This window comes from Lycorma delicatula, chromosome 2, assembly GCF_047948215.1.
Source record: "Lycorma delicatula isolate Av1 chromosome 2, ASM4794821v1, whole genome shotgun sequence".
Lineage (NCBI taxonomy): Eukaryota > Metazoa > Arthropoda > Insecta > Hemiptera > Fulgoridae > Lycorma > Lycorma delicatula.
The window spans coordinates 18,942,616-18,960,116 of NC_134456.1; the positions used below are offsets into that span (position 1 = coordinate 18,942,616).

Consider the following 17,501-nt stretch of genomic DNA (forward strand, 5'->3'; position numbering starts at 1 on the left):
TATTTCTCAAAACATTTCAAATTTTGAAAAAAAAATAGCTCTAATGTAGTCCAAAAGGTACCCTCAAGCTGGATGCTGAAAGTTAATTTGTTATTGCAAAATAAACATTTTGTAAAGTGTCCATAACCTTTGAGCAGACAGGGATATCTAGTTCTAATTGGGCTAGATTGAAAGAAGAGGCAAAATGTGACTTTTTCTTATCAAAAACATTATTTTTTAGCTCAGTTTTCTATTTTTTATTAATGTTTTTAAAATGCACAATATTCAGAAATACAATATCTTGGTGAAAATGATTGTATTCAAATAAAACTAAATGCATCTAAAAGTACATTTTTCACCTTTAATTTAAGCTACAAAAAACTTTAATTAATTTAGTGGTTCCCATGATATTTGCAAAAACTTTCCTTGCAAAAATGTTGGCAAAACGTTGTCCTTTCATGATTCTTTTCAGCTTAGAGAACAATTAGAAGTTACAGGGGGCCATGTCTGGCAAAGTCCGGAAAGTGTGAGCAGGTGCATTATTATGGTACAATTGCCGTGAATTGTTTCATGACAAATTTGGGCATTTTCTTTAGATTGCTTCACACAAACAGCACGGAACTTCCAGGTAACACGCCTTATTGACCACATGACCTGATGGCAAGAACTCATGATACATTAAGCTGTTGAAATCAAAGAACACAGTAACCTTCACATTCGATCTAACCTGATGAGCTTTTTTCAGTCTTAGTTCTTCAGGAAGCTTCCATTGGGTCAATTGGGCCTTAGTTTGAACATCAAACCCGTACACTAGTTGGTTCTTCAGGAAGCTTCTAGTAGAATGATTGGGCTTCAGTTTGTCAAACCGATATACCAGTTATGACCCATTTTAACAGTTCTGGATGATCATTCACTTCATTCAGCAACTCCTGAGCAATGTTCATTTGGCACTGCTTTTGTTCGAAATTCAACAATTTTGGAAGAAATTTTGTTGCCACACACTTCATACCCAAAACATTAGAAAACATTGCTTTTCATGAGCCAAATGATATGGCAACATAATCAGCAATCTCTCTGATAGTGATTCAACAATTGTCCATAATCATTTTCTTCACTTTTTCGACAATATCATTCATTGGTAGTTGATGTGCTAGAACATCCAGGTTGCTCGTCATCTTCAATGTCCTCATAGCCCTCTTGGAATCATTTGTATCACTTGCAAATGCATTTTCTATTCATATAAAAATGGCCAACAGCATCATTCAACATTTCCAATGCAGCGATGCAATTTATTCCATTCTTAAAATATATTTTAATGCAAATTCTTTGTTTCATTTCTTTCACAAGTTAAAAATCACTGACCGTACCAAAATACATGTAACCTTTTCAACAGCCAACAATAAAAATAAGCATTCAATATGGCTATCAATGTAAATATACATTAGAAACAAGTGTACAAACATAACAAAAAAAATTGAGACAACTGGACTTATACAGTCTGGAAAATTTTTTAATTCCATGTATTTTTTTATCAAACCTTTATTTATTGTACCGAACACTAATAACAGACCACAGTTTTATGAATTTTTTTCCATATAAGATAATTTAAACTTTTACAATAAAACAAAGATGTTTTTTTACTCTTATCAATTTTAATCAAATTCATAAAAAATGATAAAGCAATACTTACCACCATAATCATACAGTTTAGAAGAATAGGTACAGAGAATACTAGAGATATGAACATTCCTTTTGAATCAAAATACTGCTGTCTCGAAAATACCCTAGAAAAGAAATACTTTAATTAAATTTTTTAATGAAATAAATAACATATTACTAACAATAGTAGCAATACTACATACTAATATATATATTGGTTTCTGGGTTTTTATATCCACTTTTCTGCAATTAGACAAAATGTTTTATGGCCAGTTGCCCTTCATGATTTCATCTATCAATGATGATGTATGGAAATTTGTAGAGTATTAAAAAATTCCAGGCCTAACCAAGATTTAACCCAAAAAATTCTGGATTAAAGACAGAAACTCAGAATGGAACACAAAATGTAAAGTTAATGAAATGGTATAATTAAATAATTTTAGCATGGAACACAACAGAAACAACTTAAACTTGTAACTATTTTTGCCAGTTTTAATACAAACATACTCCGTTTTAGCCCTTCACCTTCTCCATTCTGAAATCTAGAATTTTCTAATGTTACATCAGGCTACTGGAAGTTGAATGTTAAGGTACAGTTGGTGAAGTGAGTTTTCCTCCAAATCCATATGATCTGTGTCAATGTATTATATATTGTTTCTGCAGCAACTGTGAAATACAGCAAAGTCTAGGGCAAGTCAATGTACAACAATAACTAGTAATTCCAGTTAGATAAAGCTTTAAGTACTAAAGAACTTATTTAAAAGAAAACATTCTATAGGAAAACAAGTAACTACAAACTGTTCATTGGTCATAAAGGAAATAGATAATGGTAATAATTAACGGGTATATTAATTTAGAGAGAAAAAGTAGACATATACTTTTAACTTTGGACATGATAATTTAAAAGGGATTAACAAACGTTATTCCTAAAAAAATTAAACTGAGTAAAAAATTTAGTTCAGCTAAATTTAGTAAATTAGTTTGGTAATGGTAAAAATTACAACTGTACTTATTTCACTAATCACAGATTAATAATCATAGCTGATTACTATAGTTCCTCAGCTCAAACAGCAAATCAACATTATCAAGGACAAACAAATAAATAACCAAGAACGAGTCTCCATCTTCATCACACTTAAGCATCTATCTTTACAAAAGTGTTGGTCATGGATCAAAACTTGTCTTGCTCCATGCATACAAAAGTTCAAGGCTTACCTGATTAATGCATTTTGTAATTTTTAAATAAGTTTTACTTAGAGAATGTAATTAGACTAACGGGCCTGAATAATTTGCTTAAACAAGCAAAATTTAAGGTATCTGAAAATGGCTAGTCTTAAATATGTATTATTTTTCTTTAATTTATAATATAATTTTTAAAGACATCATGTAATGAAATAATTTAAGCAAATCATAGAAAAAAAAAAAATATATATAATAAACTTTTTTGTACAAAAAATTATATCAATGTAAAATAAAACATTAATTGGAGCCTTGGCCAATTTTTGGATTTTTGAACAAAAGGTATTAAAGTAACAAAATCAGAAAACTAATTTTGGATAAGGGAATAAGAACACGAGTAGCATTTATATAATTCTATTCACAGGTAGAAGAAACTTGTGACTTACATATTACAACCTGATAATTTGTAAAAAAAAAAGGTTTTCAATTACTTCAGCATTACTAAAATGTTTTTTAACAAGAAAAACCATGTTATTAAATGCACTATCATAGAATGATTATTTTTTGTCAAATAAAAAATGTTATCTGTAATAATTGCTAATTTAATTCTGCGCCATTTTTTAACACTTCACTGCTAAATTTCATTTTTTTTAGCAGATAACTGTATCAAATATAATTCAGGTTGATGTTTGTAACAAACAAGCAACATCTGCACCACATTGAAAGCTTTGCTTCAGAAAGCAAATTCTATGACATCAACTATTATATTATAAATTTGATAAAACTTTAATAGGTTTTCTTTGTCAGAGGCATAAGTTCAAAATAAACATCAAAGATTAAAAATATAATAGAGGATAGCACAACAAAAAAAAAATATATTTCACAAATATGCTCATTTAACAAAACAATATGATAAATGAATAGATTCAGTTTAAAAATGGTATTTTAATTTAAAATTGCTGATGCTGCTAATAGTGATATTTTATTTTATTGAACTAAAAAGAAACACTATTCACTTACAGTTTGAATTTTTTTTGTTTGTTTTAAAATTATGATTTTGATGGTGGATCTAACAAAAACATGTAAAGGTACTATTAATTAAAGATCATAATTTCTTTTTTATTTTATTTTAATAAATACACTGAAAGTAGAATACAAGATGCACTACATAGATTTATATATCAACACTACATTGTAGTCTTTGCTAGAATCATTCACAACAGCATAAGTTTCTATTACAGAATTTACTATTTTATTCCTATTCAAAGATGTGAACTCTGTTGAATTTGTACCACCTCCGCTCTTTTGCATCTTCTTTATTACAATTTTTAATTTCAATAATAGAATAAAAAAAGATGATTAGTCATCTAATACAATATTTGCAAAACCTTCAATTTGTGTTTGAACATTTTTGTTTGTATTTCTTCTCCGAAAGGCCACAATTTATTTTCCATGAATTTACAAATCAGACTTACTGAAAAATTAAATCTTGAATTCTAAAGCAGAATATAATTTCACTTTTTTATGTACTTCATAAAATAAATGTCAGTAGTGCAGTTATTTTTACAAAATCCAGAAATATATAGGCAGTATGGATGTACTGAAAAATAAAGAACAAGCTGAACAGACCACTAGGATTTAGCAATTCAAATTACGACTCTACAATATGATTTTAATTACATATTGCGAAATATTAGATAACTCAAACAAAAACCCAGAATTAGGGTTAAACTTTAAAAAATTGTGAATAATTAATACACCTATTCTACAGCTTGTCAACGGCAAAAAGATTATTTATTTACAACTATACAGAAAGGTTACATTTATTTCACATTATTAAACATAATTTCCAAAATAATCAAAATGAATACATGCAAAAATTACAAAATTAATAACAAAAATAAATAAAACACAATATAAGAATATCTATACAAAATAGAAATATAGAAATACAGCTTTATTGCTACTTAAAATAAAAAAAATACCAACAAGCGTAACTTAAATAAATACTTATTTAAATAATGTAAACAAACAATCTATTATTTATTAGCTTTAATAACAGTGGAAATTTTTTATACTCCATCTTAATATATAACTTATAAGCAATTTTTTTTTTTTTTAACATTTACTGATCTAGGTACTGTATGGACATAACATAACTATTTAGTGCAGATGAGCTTAACCTTTACATTATTATCAATATTTTTAATTTGTTCTGAATAAGAAATATTTTATAATACCTTAAATGCAAAAGCAATAAGATATTATGTTCAAAAGGTAAAGAAAATATATATTGGCTTCTTCATTTCTTAAAAATAATCAATGAAAGTGGCACTGACTGCCAAGGTTATTAACCACTAATAAATTCCAACAGAATGCAGTTCATACACCCAACACTGCTTAAATCAATGATTTATAGAAACCAATTCATTAAACACAGTTTCTGCTTCTGGTAATTTAATTTTATTCATACCAATTTTATTTTCAAGATGATGCTCCCTGAGACATCCTACAAAACTCTCAAGTTGTAAAAATAATGAATAATTTTTGAGAAACAGATACAACTGAACATATGACAATTTTTTCACCGTTTTATTTATTTATTTTTTAGATGGAACTCTTATATTTTAAGCTAAATTATTATTTTTTTTTTTAAATATATAAGACATTTAATCTTTGGTGATTTGAAGCAATAGTTGTGAAAAACTGCTACAGACATATTTAGCAAAAGATTAACATTGATAATTTTTTTTTAATTGTGATTCAGTGAGAAAGTACATTCACAAAAACACTTAAAAAAGTAAATGTAATTTTTTTTTTATGTAAGTATAAGGTGCTCTTCTAAAATACTATTTACCATACACCGAATGCCACTTTTAAGATGTTAATAATTGTTGTAACATGGATCCTCTCATGTGCATTAACAACAGTAAGAATTAATCCAAAGTGAATTAAGTTGCTTACTTAGTTGAGTTAATTACTTATGTCGTTCCTATTTATTATTACCTTAAAACCCACATTTTTAATTGAAGGATACAAGAAACTTGATAATGTGTCACCCCATTGTTACTTTTTGACAAATTAAAAAAAAAAAAAATGCCCTTGTTTTATTTACATAAAATATCTGACATATTTATATTTAACTGATTTTTTAAACTCCAAATTTTCCAAGATTACTGGATCCATTTTTAGACGCAAAGCCTTGTTCAACTTTAGGAGGTAAAATACATTTTTAAAATATTAATAACTATAAAATTCAACAATTATTTTTGTGATAGTTGTTATGCTTATGTTAAGTAGCAATGTAAAACATTTTAGTCAGTCTTCTTCAAACATTAAAAAAATAATTATGAGATATTTTTATGCCAATTGTTTTGATAATGATGAACTAAATAAAACATCTGACTCTGACTTTGAAACATAAATGTATTTTTTTTAACTTCATACCTCTTGAAGATGATGTTAAAACTTAATCATTACAGATAATTTAATATTTTTATACTTGTAAGATAATTTGAACTTCATTTTTGCTATTACTATTTTTATATTAAGATTTCCCCGACCGAATTGAAGCAGTGTACATAACACATTGTTTACAATAGGGTACATTAATCTGTTGCTTTAACTGTTTGTTACACTATTTCGAATGGCTAAGGCACAAGGTAAAACAACCGAAGAAGAACAAGCACCATCAGAAAAGGTTTCTCTAATGTAATGATTTTACTACACATCCAGTCCCTATGGTGAATAAAATGAAGTTATTCCTTAAAAGGCTAAATATTACTTGCACTGGGCTTGCAATGGAACCATATACTTGCAAAGGAACTGTTTATTTAACTGTGGAGAAGTTAACAGGAAAACACTTCATTTCCCGCTTTCCTAGAAAGCCTGACACAGTGGTAGTTACTTTTAAAGATGGCTGTGCTACTTTTAGAAATGACTCCTGTCAGGTTGCCTACAACCATTGTGGTTATGGCACATAAAATTCCCGTAGGAGCATGTTAATTCTACCAACTAATTATGGGTATCTTTGATAAAATAAAAATACATGTGAAAAGAACATTTTAAGCGACTGGAAAGTTAATTTAGCTCAGTTTATTTTATATAATACAAATTCTAAGCCCCCTCCCACCAGAAAATAATATTACAAAAACGTTTTGGTGCATATTTTCACAAAAAAAGCTGTGCTACATCTGGATGTGCCAAATTTCACTTTCTGGGGCATCAGGAAGTACCATTTTAAGCCCAGACAGCAAACAGAGAACACAGAAAATATAAACATGAATTACGTTATTTCAAGATTAAGTTTAAGATTTAAGTTTTATTTCAAGGAACTGATTTTCATTGAATAATTCATTTTAAATAAATTAATAAAAGTTATAAATAAATACAAATAAATAATTAAAAGTGGATAAATATCTTCAATCTAACAAAAAAAAATTACTTTTTTGTTTAAAATAAATATATTTAAAACTCAACACGTACCTCCAATTATTAGCAGCAACTTCATTTATATTTTCTGAGAAATATACCAGAAGCACTGCAAAAAAAATAAAAACAAAAACTGATTAGAAAATATTCTTGTAAGTTATAATACCATAATAAATAAAGATAACAAACATAATCAAACTGGGAATCAATGTCAAAATTTATAGAAATTAAATTTATTTATAATAATAAGAATTAATCCAAAGCGAATTAAGTTACTTACTTCGTTGAGTTAATTATTTATGTCGTTCCCATTTATTATTACCTTAAAAGCTGCATTAAAATAAATGAACATTTTTAATTGAAAGATAAAAGAAACTTGATAATGTGTCACCCCATCATTACTTTTTGACAAGATTAAATTAAAAAAAAAAAAAAAACAACAACAATGGCCTAATGAACATACTTGTGGTAGCTTCTAGTACCAACAACTCTTTCACATCAACAAGATTCTTTTTTAATTTTTCAGATACCTTATTTATTTTAAATTTTAATGCTGATTGCCTTTGATCTGTGCTTAATTTTTTTCAATTTTGATGGATGTGATACACCCAAAATGCTACAAACGGCATCCAATTGTTCAACAGGTCACTGAACAAGATGTGAACAGGTCATTAACTAATATCAGACTGACAAGTCTGTAACTGCAAAGCTAAATGATGCAACAAGCATAAATGAGCAAGTTGCAACATGAATTTTCTAGATGACTGGAAATGACTTCAAGCGCCTGTTATGACATGAACACTGCAGTTGAATGGTTCAAACAAACCTATTTCAATTATAGTAATAAGTACAAAAATATTAAAATGCCAAGAAGACAAGAAACCCCCTTGGAGCACTTATTTACCATATCCAAATGCTACTGCTTTTAACAGGTTTTTCATGATTTTTGAGAAGTTATAACTTTTTTTAACACTATAATACACAAGAAACTTTTTTATTTGCCATAAAAACATCTACAAAAACTCTAAGTTGCGCAAATTTGAGATTTTTATCACCAGCCCCATCTGAAGCCAAAATTTGAATTTTTTTTTTAAATTAAGTTTTCAAAAATTCATAAAAATTTAGGGGTAAGTATATCACCATTACTGTTATTTATGGTAAAACTAATAACATATACCTACATATAAAAAAATAATCCTAATTGTGTATGCAAACCTTGCCTCTTGAAAAAAATTTCCAAAATTGAAATTTCACCGTTTTTCATGTTCAACTTTATTGGTAATTTTCTAATGGAAAGAAGAGAGATAGGTAAATAAACCACTGGACCAATCTTTTACCTTGAAAAAATATGAATAAACTGTTTTTTGTTTCATCCTTCCAAGATAATAATTTTCCATAATTATCCGTAATAATAAATCCAATAATTTAATTTTTAAATCCGATAATATACCCGATAATTAATTTTCCGTAAGTGATAATTTTCCTTCCAAGATAATTTTTTCCGTAAACTCTTACAATCATAAAAATAAAATAGGTGTGCACACCGTAACAAAAATGGCCACTACAGGTAAACTTCTTAAATAAAAAATTTAACAAAAATAGTTTTAAGGTCCTGAGATATGTAGAAAACAAGTGGGTAAGTTTCAATTTTTTTTTGAATTGGTCAAGCAACCATCCTTGAGTCACTTTAAACGGATTGGATTGACCCTTATACAAAGCAAATCAATTATAGCTAAACTATTTTTCACAATTAATATATCTTGCTCATGAAGAACACTAGAATTTTTAATATTTACTCTTATGACAATTGGAATTATCTCAAAATTCACAAATTTCCTCTACTAAGGAAAAACAAGATTAAATTGTATCCCATAATTCCTGCACACCTATTGCAATAGATGACTGAAATTGAGCAAGATGATCCAATATTTTCAAAAACTCTTAATTCCAAGATTCTATGAAAACACACTGTGAATTTAGCATTTAAACCACACTTAAAAGGGTAAAGCTGGACTAAGAGAGGATTACATAGTTCCTGTAATGTTTCAGTCAAATAAGTAATAGAAGCTAAAAGTTAAGATTTGAAAATTTCTACAAAAATCATTTAAAAAAAGCATTGGACTTCCATTAAAACCAACCATAAAATACCAAAATGTGCAACAGAATAACCATAAATCAACTAATTTCCAGCAATATTTCTACCAAATTGAAAAGAAATAAAAATTCAACACAGATCACTACTCCAAAAACACATATACTTCAGTAACAAGACATGAGAACCAACTTTATAATTTCCCTTTAAACTACCATTCAGAAGTTTAACTGGATCAAGGGATTTTATACTTCCATTTATAATTTGAAAGTGCTAGAAAAATTTAACTTCGGAGTTGAGAGACTGAGCTTCTATGTGTTATTATAAATGAGAGAGCCCTTATTGACAAACTTGAGATTAATTTTCCAAACAGTTACCTGAAATTAAGCAAGCACATTTATTCATAAGTGGATGTTTAGAAAAATAAGCAAAAACTGGTTTAATTAACAACTTCTAAAAAATCAAAAAGAAGATTTCCAAAATTAAAAATTAATCATTTTCCTATGCAAAGAATGGAACTTTTATTTGGGCATTGATATTCAAACATAAAATTCTACTTCAAATATGTTTTATGTAACCTGTTCATTAGTTTCAGAATATTTTGTAGATTCGCAGATAGCAGTATTTTTAAATGATCATAAACAGAAAATTTAGACCTACCAAATAAAGAAAACAAAAGCCTACCAAATTTATTTACAATTGTCTTTTTTTTAAATGTATTAGTCCAAATATAAAAGTGATGTTTTTGCATTAATTTTTATAAAACTTAAACAATAATTAACAGGAAGTGTATGTAGTTTTCTGAGGGAAAGGAATTTTCATTCTAAAGCCTACATTCTAAAGCCTTCATTCTAAAGCTTTTAAATAACCCTACATCTAGTACACCTCAGACTTTACCAAAGTACATGGACTTTAACTCATGTAGTACCACTGTTAAAGCAAAATGAGCAATCACACTGAAAATTAACACATACATACACACACATATGCAAACTATACTTCAATCTTTGTTAAATTTAAACAACACAAAATAACAAAATCAATAAATAATAGAAGGAAATAAAGGCAAAACTGTGAAATATAATAAAATAAAATGTAAAATAGATATAATTTTTAATGTTAGTTAAAAATAAATACAGGCATAACAAAAAATTAGTCTACACCATTTTCTTTACTTGGTTTATTTTACAATAGAAAGAACTATGCAAATTTCATACCCATCATTGAAATCTAAATTATATCTAACTAACTTGCCTTGAAGGCCAAATGAATGAATTAATATAAACATACTAAATCTATAAATAACTGCCCTGTTATAGGTTCATCAACATGTTTTTAAAATATTCTATTACATGCAAAACAGAACACGTAAGTATCTAAACAAATTAAACTAAACTAAATGAACAATTTACAATGTAATCCCACTTATTCAATCCATTAATATTAATTCAGCTAATGTACAAATTTCTTCTAGCCATGCAATTTTACTAAATATTTGCTAAAATGATATAATATTCAATAATACTGCTTCTCATGATACATTAACAGTTTACTTGTTAAAAATATATTAACTTCATATTGGTAAAGATGAGTATTACTCATCTCATCTATATGATACAATGTTTTTGAATATGCCAATTTTTTTTTATCCCACAACAAAAATAAAATGTTGAGAACCAGTCTCTAACAGCATATCAAGGAAAACCACAGAAAAACCTTGGCCTGAACACAACAATATCTATTAATAAAGTTTCTTAATTAAACAATAAGCCTGTTGTTTTTTCTTAAGAATCAAATGATTAAGTATGATTCTACAAAAATTAATTTATAATGTTAGAAATTAATTTTTTTAAAAGTACATATTTATGTTCATTTACTTATTCACATACACAGTAAAAATAGTTTGATATCTACTCCTACTTTTCTACTTTATTATAGGATGAGATATGGATCTTGTAGTGGATGAAAATGACCAAGATTTGAATCCATAACCTTTCACATGAAATTATTCTGCTGTGAAAGTCAGCTACTGCAATACTTTGAGTAATATCAACATACTTTGAGCATCAATTTGGAAAAGACTGCTACAATCAACAGCCATTATTAAATACCAACAACATGCAATTACGTATTTAAAGGACAACTTAATAATATCTTTATTTCACATCCCTTTTTTACCTGGGATAATAAATACTTGGGATTGTTCCCTGAAAGAAACCATATATGAAATTATCACCCTGTTTACTATTTTTCATCACATTTTCCTCAATTATGTATATTATCTGATATTGTATCACACACCAAGAGATATATAAAATTTGTCATACTTTTGACAGGTCTCTGATTTTTCTTTATAGTTGCTGCTTTTTTATGGACACACAATTAATTTTAATTCTGTTACGTATATCTCAAAGTGTGGTGTTTATACATGGTCATTCACGGAAACCGGATGTTTTTAAAATAATCATAAAAAATTGAATATTTACTTTAAAAAAGTTTTATTGGTAATGAAACACTTGTTAAATCAAAGCATTTGTTACTTACTCATGAACGAAAAATTCTGTCTGGCAAGTGATGTCCATTTTGGGCAATACATTGTTGTAGCCTTTCACGGTAACTGGCCTCAATTCTTTGCAGCATGTCTACATCAATCTGGGTGACGTGATGACGAATTGCGATCTTTAGGTCCTCCAATGTACGTGGTTTATTGCCGTACACGCACGATTTCAGAAACCCCCACAGAAAAAAATCTACCCTATCATAAGTTTCTGATAGGCTATCAGAAGTTTCCCCCGACTTGAGTAGTTACTCAAGTCGGGGTACCGAAGGGGCCAAGGAATGTCGCCGAATCTGGAAACGATCCGTCCCGGAAACAAGTTACGGAGAACAGCAACATCGTTCCCCTCGCTGTGCGCGATGTAGCTCCACCCTGCTGGAATAACACATTTTGAAAATCGATTCCCCGGTTTCGTAACTCAAGGATGAAAAACGTAATCAACATCGCAATGTAACGATCAGCTGTTATGTTACAGTTACGGTAGCGTCATTTTCTTTAAAAAAATATAGTTCAATAACAAACACCGACCTTTCCTATTGCACATCAGACAGTCACCTTTGGGCTATGAAATGGTCTCTCGTGAAGCTGATGTGGGTTTCTTTCTGCCCAATACCGGCAATTCTGTTTGTTGACGAAGCCATTCAGATGAAAATGGGCTTCGTCACTCATTAACAATAACAAATTTTCATTTTCTTCAAAAATGGTAAGCATTTGTCGACAAAATTTTAATCTCTGCGTGAAATCTTGCTTGTTTAACTGCTGCACAACGGCTATCTTGTAAGGATAGAAATGCAGGTCTGTATGCAGAATTCGTCTTACCGTACTTGTGCTCATTTGAAGCGCTGCTGAATGCCTCTGAATAGAGCGGCGTGGGCTTCTGACAATGGCTTCCCTTACTCGTTCGATGTTCTCCGGAGTGCTAGCAGTTCGTCGGGGACCCGGTGGTTTTTTCTTCAATATTGAACCGCTTGTTCGAAGGTTGTTTACCCATCGCAATATTGTGTTACAAGAAGGAACACTTGCATTACGATGGATATTAAACTGACGGCGGAAATTTCGCTGAACAGTTGTTACGGATTCGACATTTCGCACAAAACTGTCATACGCGTACAGGCGTTGGTCTAGCGTCCACGGCTCCATCTCAACGACTAAAATGTAAATGCTATGAACAAAGGAAACATCAGACACCAGCCACATGCCCCTCCCACCACGAACGCCCGAATACAACCCACTTCAAAAACATCCGGTTCCCGTTAATGACCCTGTATATATTAATATTAAATGTAAATATGAATAAGTGAACAAATGAAACAATAAATCAGTGTTTCTCAACCTTTCAGTAATTGTAACCCAATTTTCAATCATAATTTTCATTGCACTTCATCTCTCTCATACAATAACAATGTATATATAATAATTTATTTTGAGTATTTTGACGCCAAAGCTATACCACGACCTTAATTACAAACCTTACAAATTACCAAGAATAAGTAAATTTATTGACATTTGGCAATTCCGATCCGCTGACAAAACCAGAATCAATGCCTGTCTATTGTTCTCTGTCTTACGTCCACCATATCGGGCATTCTCGCAGCTTCGCAAGAAGTTCCGATTTCTCTTATACATTCTGGAACATCTACACAAACATGTACAAATGCTTCACCTTGTTCAATTCCAGGCAGTCTCAGTCAAGTCAATCCTTCTATCGCTATTGAATCTATCGTGAATCTGTATGGCAATTTGCATGTTAATTGCAATTTACAGCAGTAGATTTATACAGAATCATGGATCAATTTTTAAGTGGGCATAAGCGAGCATTAGACAGTAGTGAAGCAGCAACAAGTGCACAGACAAGCGTGGTCCTGAAAATAAAATCAAGAAAATATTCTCAAGAATACTTAAATTTTGGGTTTACCAGTACTGAAGAAAAAGAAGAAGAAAGGCTCCTGTGTGTCATTTGCTCAAAAATTTTGGCAGCAGACCGCATGAAACCTAATAAACTTAAACAACATTTGGAAATGCTTCATAGTGAATACATTAACAAACCCAAACAATTCTTCAAATTAGAATTAAAATCATATGAAAAACTTTAAAAAAAAATTTTGTCTGTGAATGAATAGTTGCCTCTTACAAAGTTTCGTATAAAATAGCCAGATGTAAAAAGTCTCACACCACTGGTGAAGAGCTTATTTTGCCAGTTGCAACTGAGATTGTAGAAACTACGTTTAGAGATAATTTTGCCAAACAATTGCAGTCCATAGCTCTATCAAATGACACTGTTGCCCATCAAATTGGTGATATAGCTGAAGATGTACAGCATCAGCTTTTCGAGAAGTTGCGTGACAAATTGTTTTCAATTCAGTTTGATACGGCAACAGGTAGCAATAAAGATGCTCATCTCATTGCCTATGTTCGATTTTGTGATGGCATGTCACCAGTAGAAGAACTACTTTTCTGCAAACCAATAGAACTCAAAGCAACAGTACTCACATTATTTGCTATCTTAAATGATTTTATAAACAAGACAAACATGGAATGGAAAAATTGCATTGGAATATGCACCGGTGGTGCTCGTTCCACCACCAGTACAAGTATTTGTGAAACAAAAATCTCCACAGCATGTCTAGACACATTGCATGATCTACAGAGAAGCTCTGGCTTCCAAGTAATGAGACCTGGTCTGAATATTGTACTAATAACAGTTGTAACAGTAAATTATATAAAAATGAGACCCTTAAAATCAATAATCTTTTCTGCACTTTGTACATCGTATCCCCAGAGGGAAGACATCTGCCATTTGTAAAGACATGGATGCAGTACATTCAGCATTACTATTTTGTTGTGAGGCAAGATGGTTATCACAACAGAAATTTTTGCAATGTGTTTATGAATTAAGAGATGAAATTGCCATTTCTCTAGAAGAGGAAAACTGACCAGAAGCTGAGAAGTTTCGAGATGGTTTATTTGTGATGGAATTAAGGTAATTGATCGACATATTAGAGAAATTAAATATCTTGAATCTTCAACTCCAATCAGGAAATACACATATATTGGATACAAGTGATAAAGTTAAAGGTTTTTGTAGAAAACTGGGATTGTGGAGCAGAAATTTAAAGTAAAAAAACCTAGAAATGTTTGTGAATGTAAACAAATTTGTTAAACTTATAATGCTGAAGAACAACATGTGAAAGTTGTTTTTAGTAACCATTGAAAATCATTTAGCCATGCTGGCAATGAATTGTAATAAGTATTTTCTTGCTGATGACAACTTGGGAGCAAGTTATGAGCGCGATAGGGATCCGTTTCAGAATAAGGGCTACAAACTGCTGAAGAAGAAAACTTCATAGACTTCATGACAAGTGGTGAAATCCAAGACAATTTAGTAATAAATCACTCTGAATTATGGACAGGGGAGGATGAGTTTTCTGCACTGAAAACAAGAGCATTTCGTATACTATTACCATTTTCAACATCCTACCTTTGCGAAACAGGATTTTCTACGGTGGCTACTTTGAAGACAAAATATAGATTTCAGCTAAATACAGAAAAAGAACTTATGAGTGTCTATTTCTAATATTAAACCTTCCTTTGAAAAACTTGGCTCTGCAAGACAGCCCCAACAGAGTCACTAATAATTATTAAACTTTTTTTAATTTAGTACTGATAAGTTAATTATTAAATGCATTGTGCAGTACTGATACAATCCTACTAATAAGTGTATTATGTCAGTGTAAATGTGTATTTTATTATTTATTATTAAGAATGTATTTTTTTGTTTTGCTGTCCTTTCAGTAAATTAATAAATGTTTTTAATAATATTTTCTTTTCTATATCCTCATGGCTCCCATTTAGTGTTATCATGCCCTCTAGGGGGAGTGCGCCACACAGGTTGAGAAACACTGATATAAATACATGTCTATGTGTGAAACTCTGACAACAGATATATATTAATGCTTAAAATAAAAAAAGAAATTATATGTAACAAATACTTAAATAATAAGTGACAGAAGATGAATTTTTTTTAATATTAAAATACCAAAAAGCTAGTCCTTTCAATAATGGATTAGGAAGTTCATAAAAACAAAAAATGCACTTTATATTTTGTTCCGATTAAAATATTTTTGAAAAATTAATATAAAAATTATCTACTTTAAATATTTCATGTTACTTCCTTGTACAAAGTAAAGGAAGTATTATCATACAAGGAAGTATTGTGATCGCAAAAATTTCGGTTTTCAGATTTCAATGGAAATATCAATTTTGACTATCCCTGAATCCAGTTTAACTAGTTTTGGCATGATGTATGTGCGTACGAATGTATCTCGCATAACTCAAAAACGATTAGCCATAGGATGTTGAAATTTTGGATTTAGGACTGCTGTAACACCTAGTTGTGCACCTCCTCTTTTGATTGGAATCAACTGAACAAAAGTGACTAAAAAAAGCCCAAAATCCAAAAAGAAATTTGGATTTTGGACTTTTTCTTAACTGCAGTAATAAGCTCTCATTGAAAGCCTTTCAACTATATATCATATGTGGCATTTATTTTCATTGGTTCCAGAGTTATAGCCAAATAAAATTTTAATTGATGAAATATTTGGATCTTATAAGGGAGGCACATTGCTTCGAATCAGACAATTTTTTTTTTTTTAATTTAAATATATTGATTTAGTAATAGTTAATTATTAACCTTTGATTGTAAAAAAAAGGTTTAACGATAAATAATAATTCAATAATAAGAAAAAAATATGAAAAAATATCAGAAGTTATTAATGAAATAAAATTTTATATACTTTTCATTTTAAAAAAATGTGTATATGTAATTTATAGGCATACCAAGAAGTCATGTGCTGCCACATAGATTTTTTTTATCATTATTATTCTTTTCTTATTGTATTACTTTTTTATATTTTGCTGATTAATGAATTTTTACATCGGCTTTTTACTTCCTTGTTCAAAGTAAAAAAAGTATTGTAATCGCAAAAAGTTTCTGTTTTCAAATTTCAACTGAAATATCCATTTTGACAATCCCCGAATCCATTTTGGCTAGTTTCAGTATGAAATCAGTGTACTTGTACATATGAATCTCACACAAATCAAAAAAAATTAGCCATAGAATGTTGAAATTTTGTATTGAGAACTGTTGTAACATCTAGTTGTGCACCTCCCCTTTTGATTGCAATCAACTGGGCCAAAAATGTGTAAACAGTCAGACCTCTAAATAAAGCAAGGTTTCAATTTTGAAACATTTGGATTTTGGACTTTTTCTTAACTGCAGTAATAAGCCTTCGTTGAGAGCTTTTCAACGATATATCATAAGTGGTACTTACTTTTATTGTAGCTAAATAAAATTTTAATTAATGAAATATTCAGATCTTACAAGGGAGGCACATCAGTTCAAATCAGACTTCATCTTTTTTTTTAAACTTTTTCTTTAATTTATTGTTGTAACACCTAAGTGGGTTGTGCACCTTCCCTTTTGATTGCAATCAACTGAACCAAAAGTGTCCAAAAAAGCCCAAAATCCAAAAATTCGAATTTTGAACTTTATCTTTAATGCAGTAATAAGACCTCTTTGTCATCATTCCAACGATATATCATAAG

General features: G+C 29.7%; 1 protein-coding gene across 1 annotated transcript in view; it reads right to left on the reverse strand.

Moving 5' to 3' along the window:
- The window catches only part of Tmem18 (transmembrane protein 18), a 58,050-nt gene that overhangs the window by 17,645 nt on the left and 22,904 nt on the right, over positions 1 to 17,501 (reverse strand). The window contains exons 3-4 of the mRNA XM_075358395.1: positions 7,303 to 7,357; positions 1,670 to 1,763 (exon numbers count right to left, since the gene is read on the reverse strand). Coding sequence (XP_075214510.1) covers positions 1,670 to 1,763; positions 7,303 to 7,357 — 149 coding nt within the window. The remainder of the gene's footprint in view (positions 1 to 1,669; positions 1,764 to 7,302; positions 7,358 to 17,501) is intronic.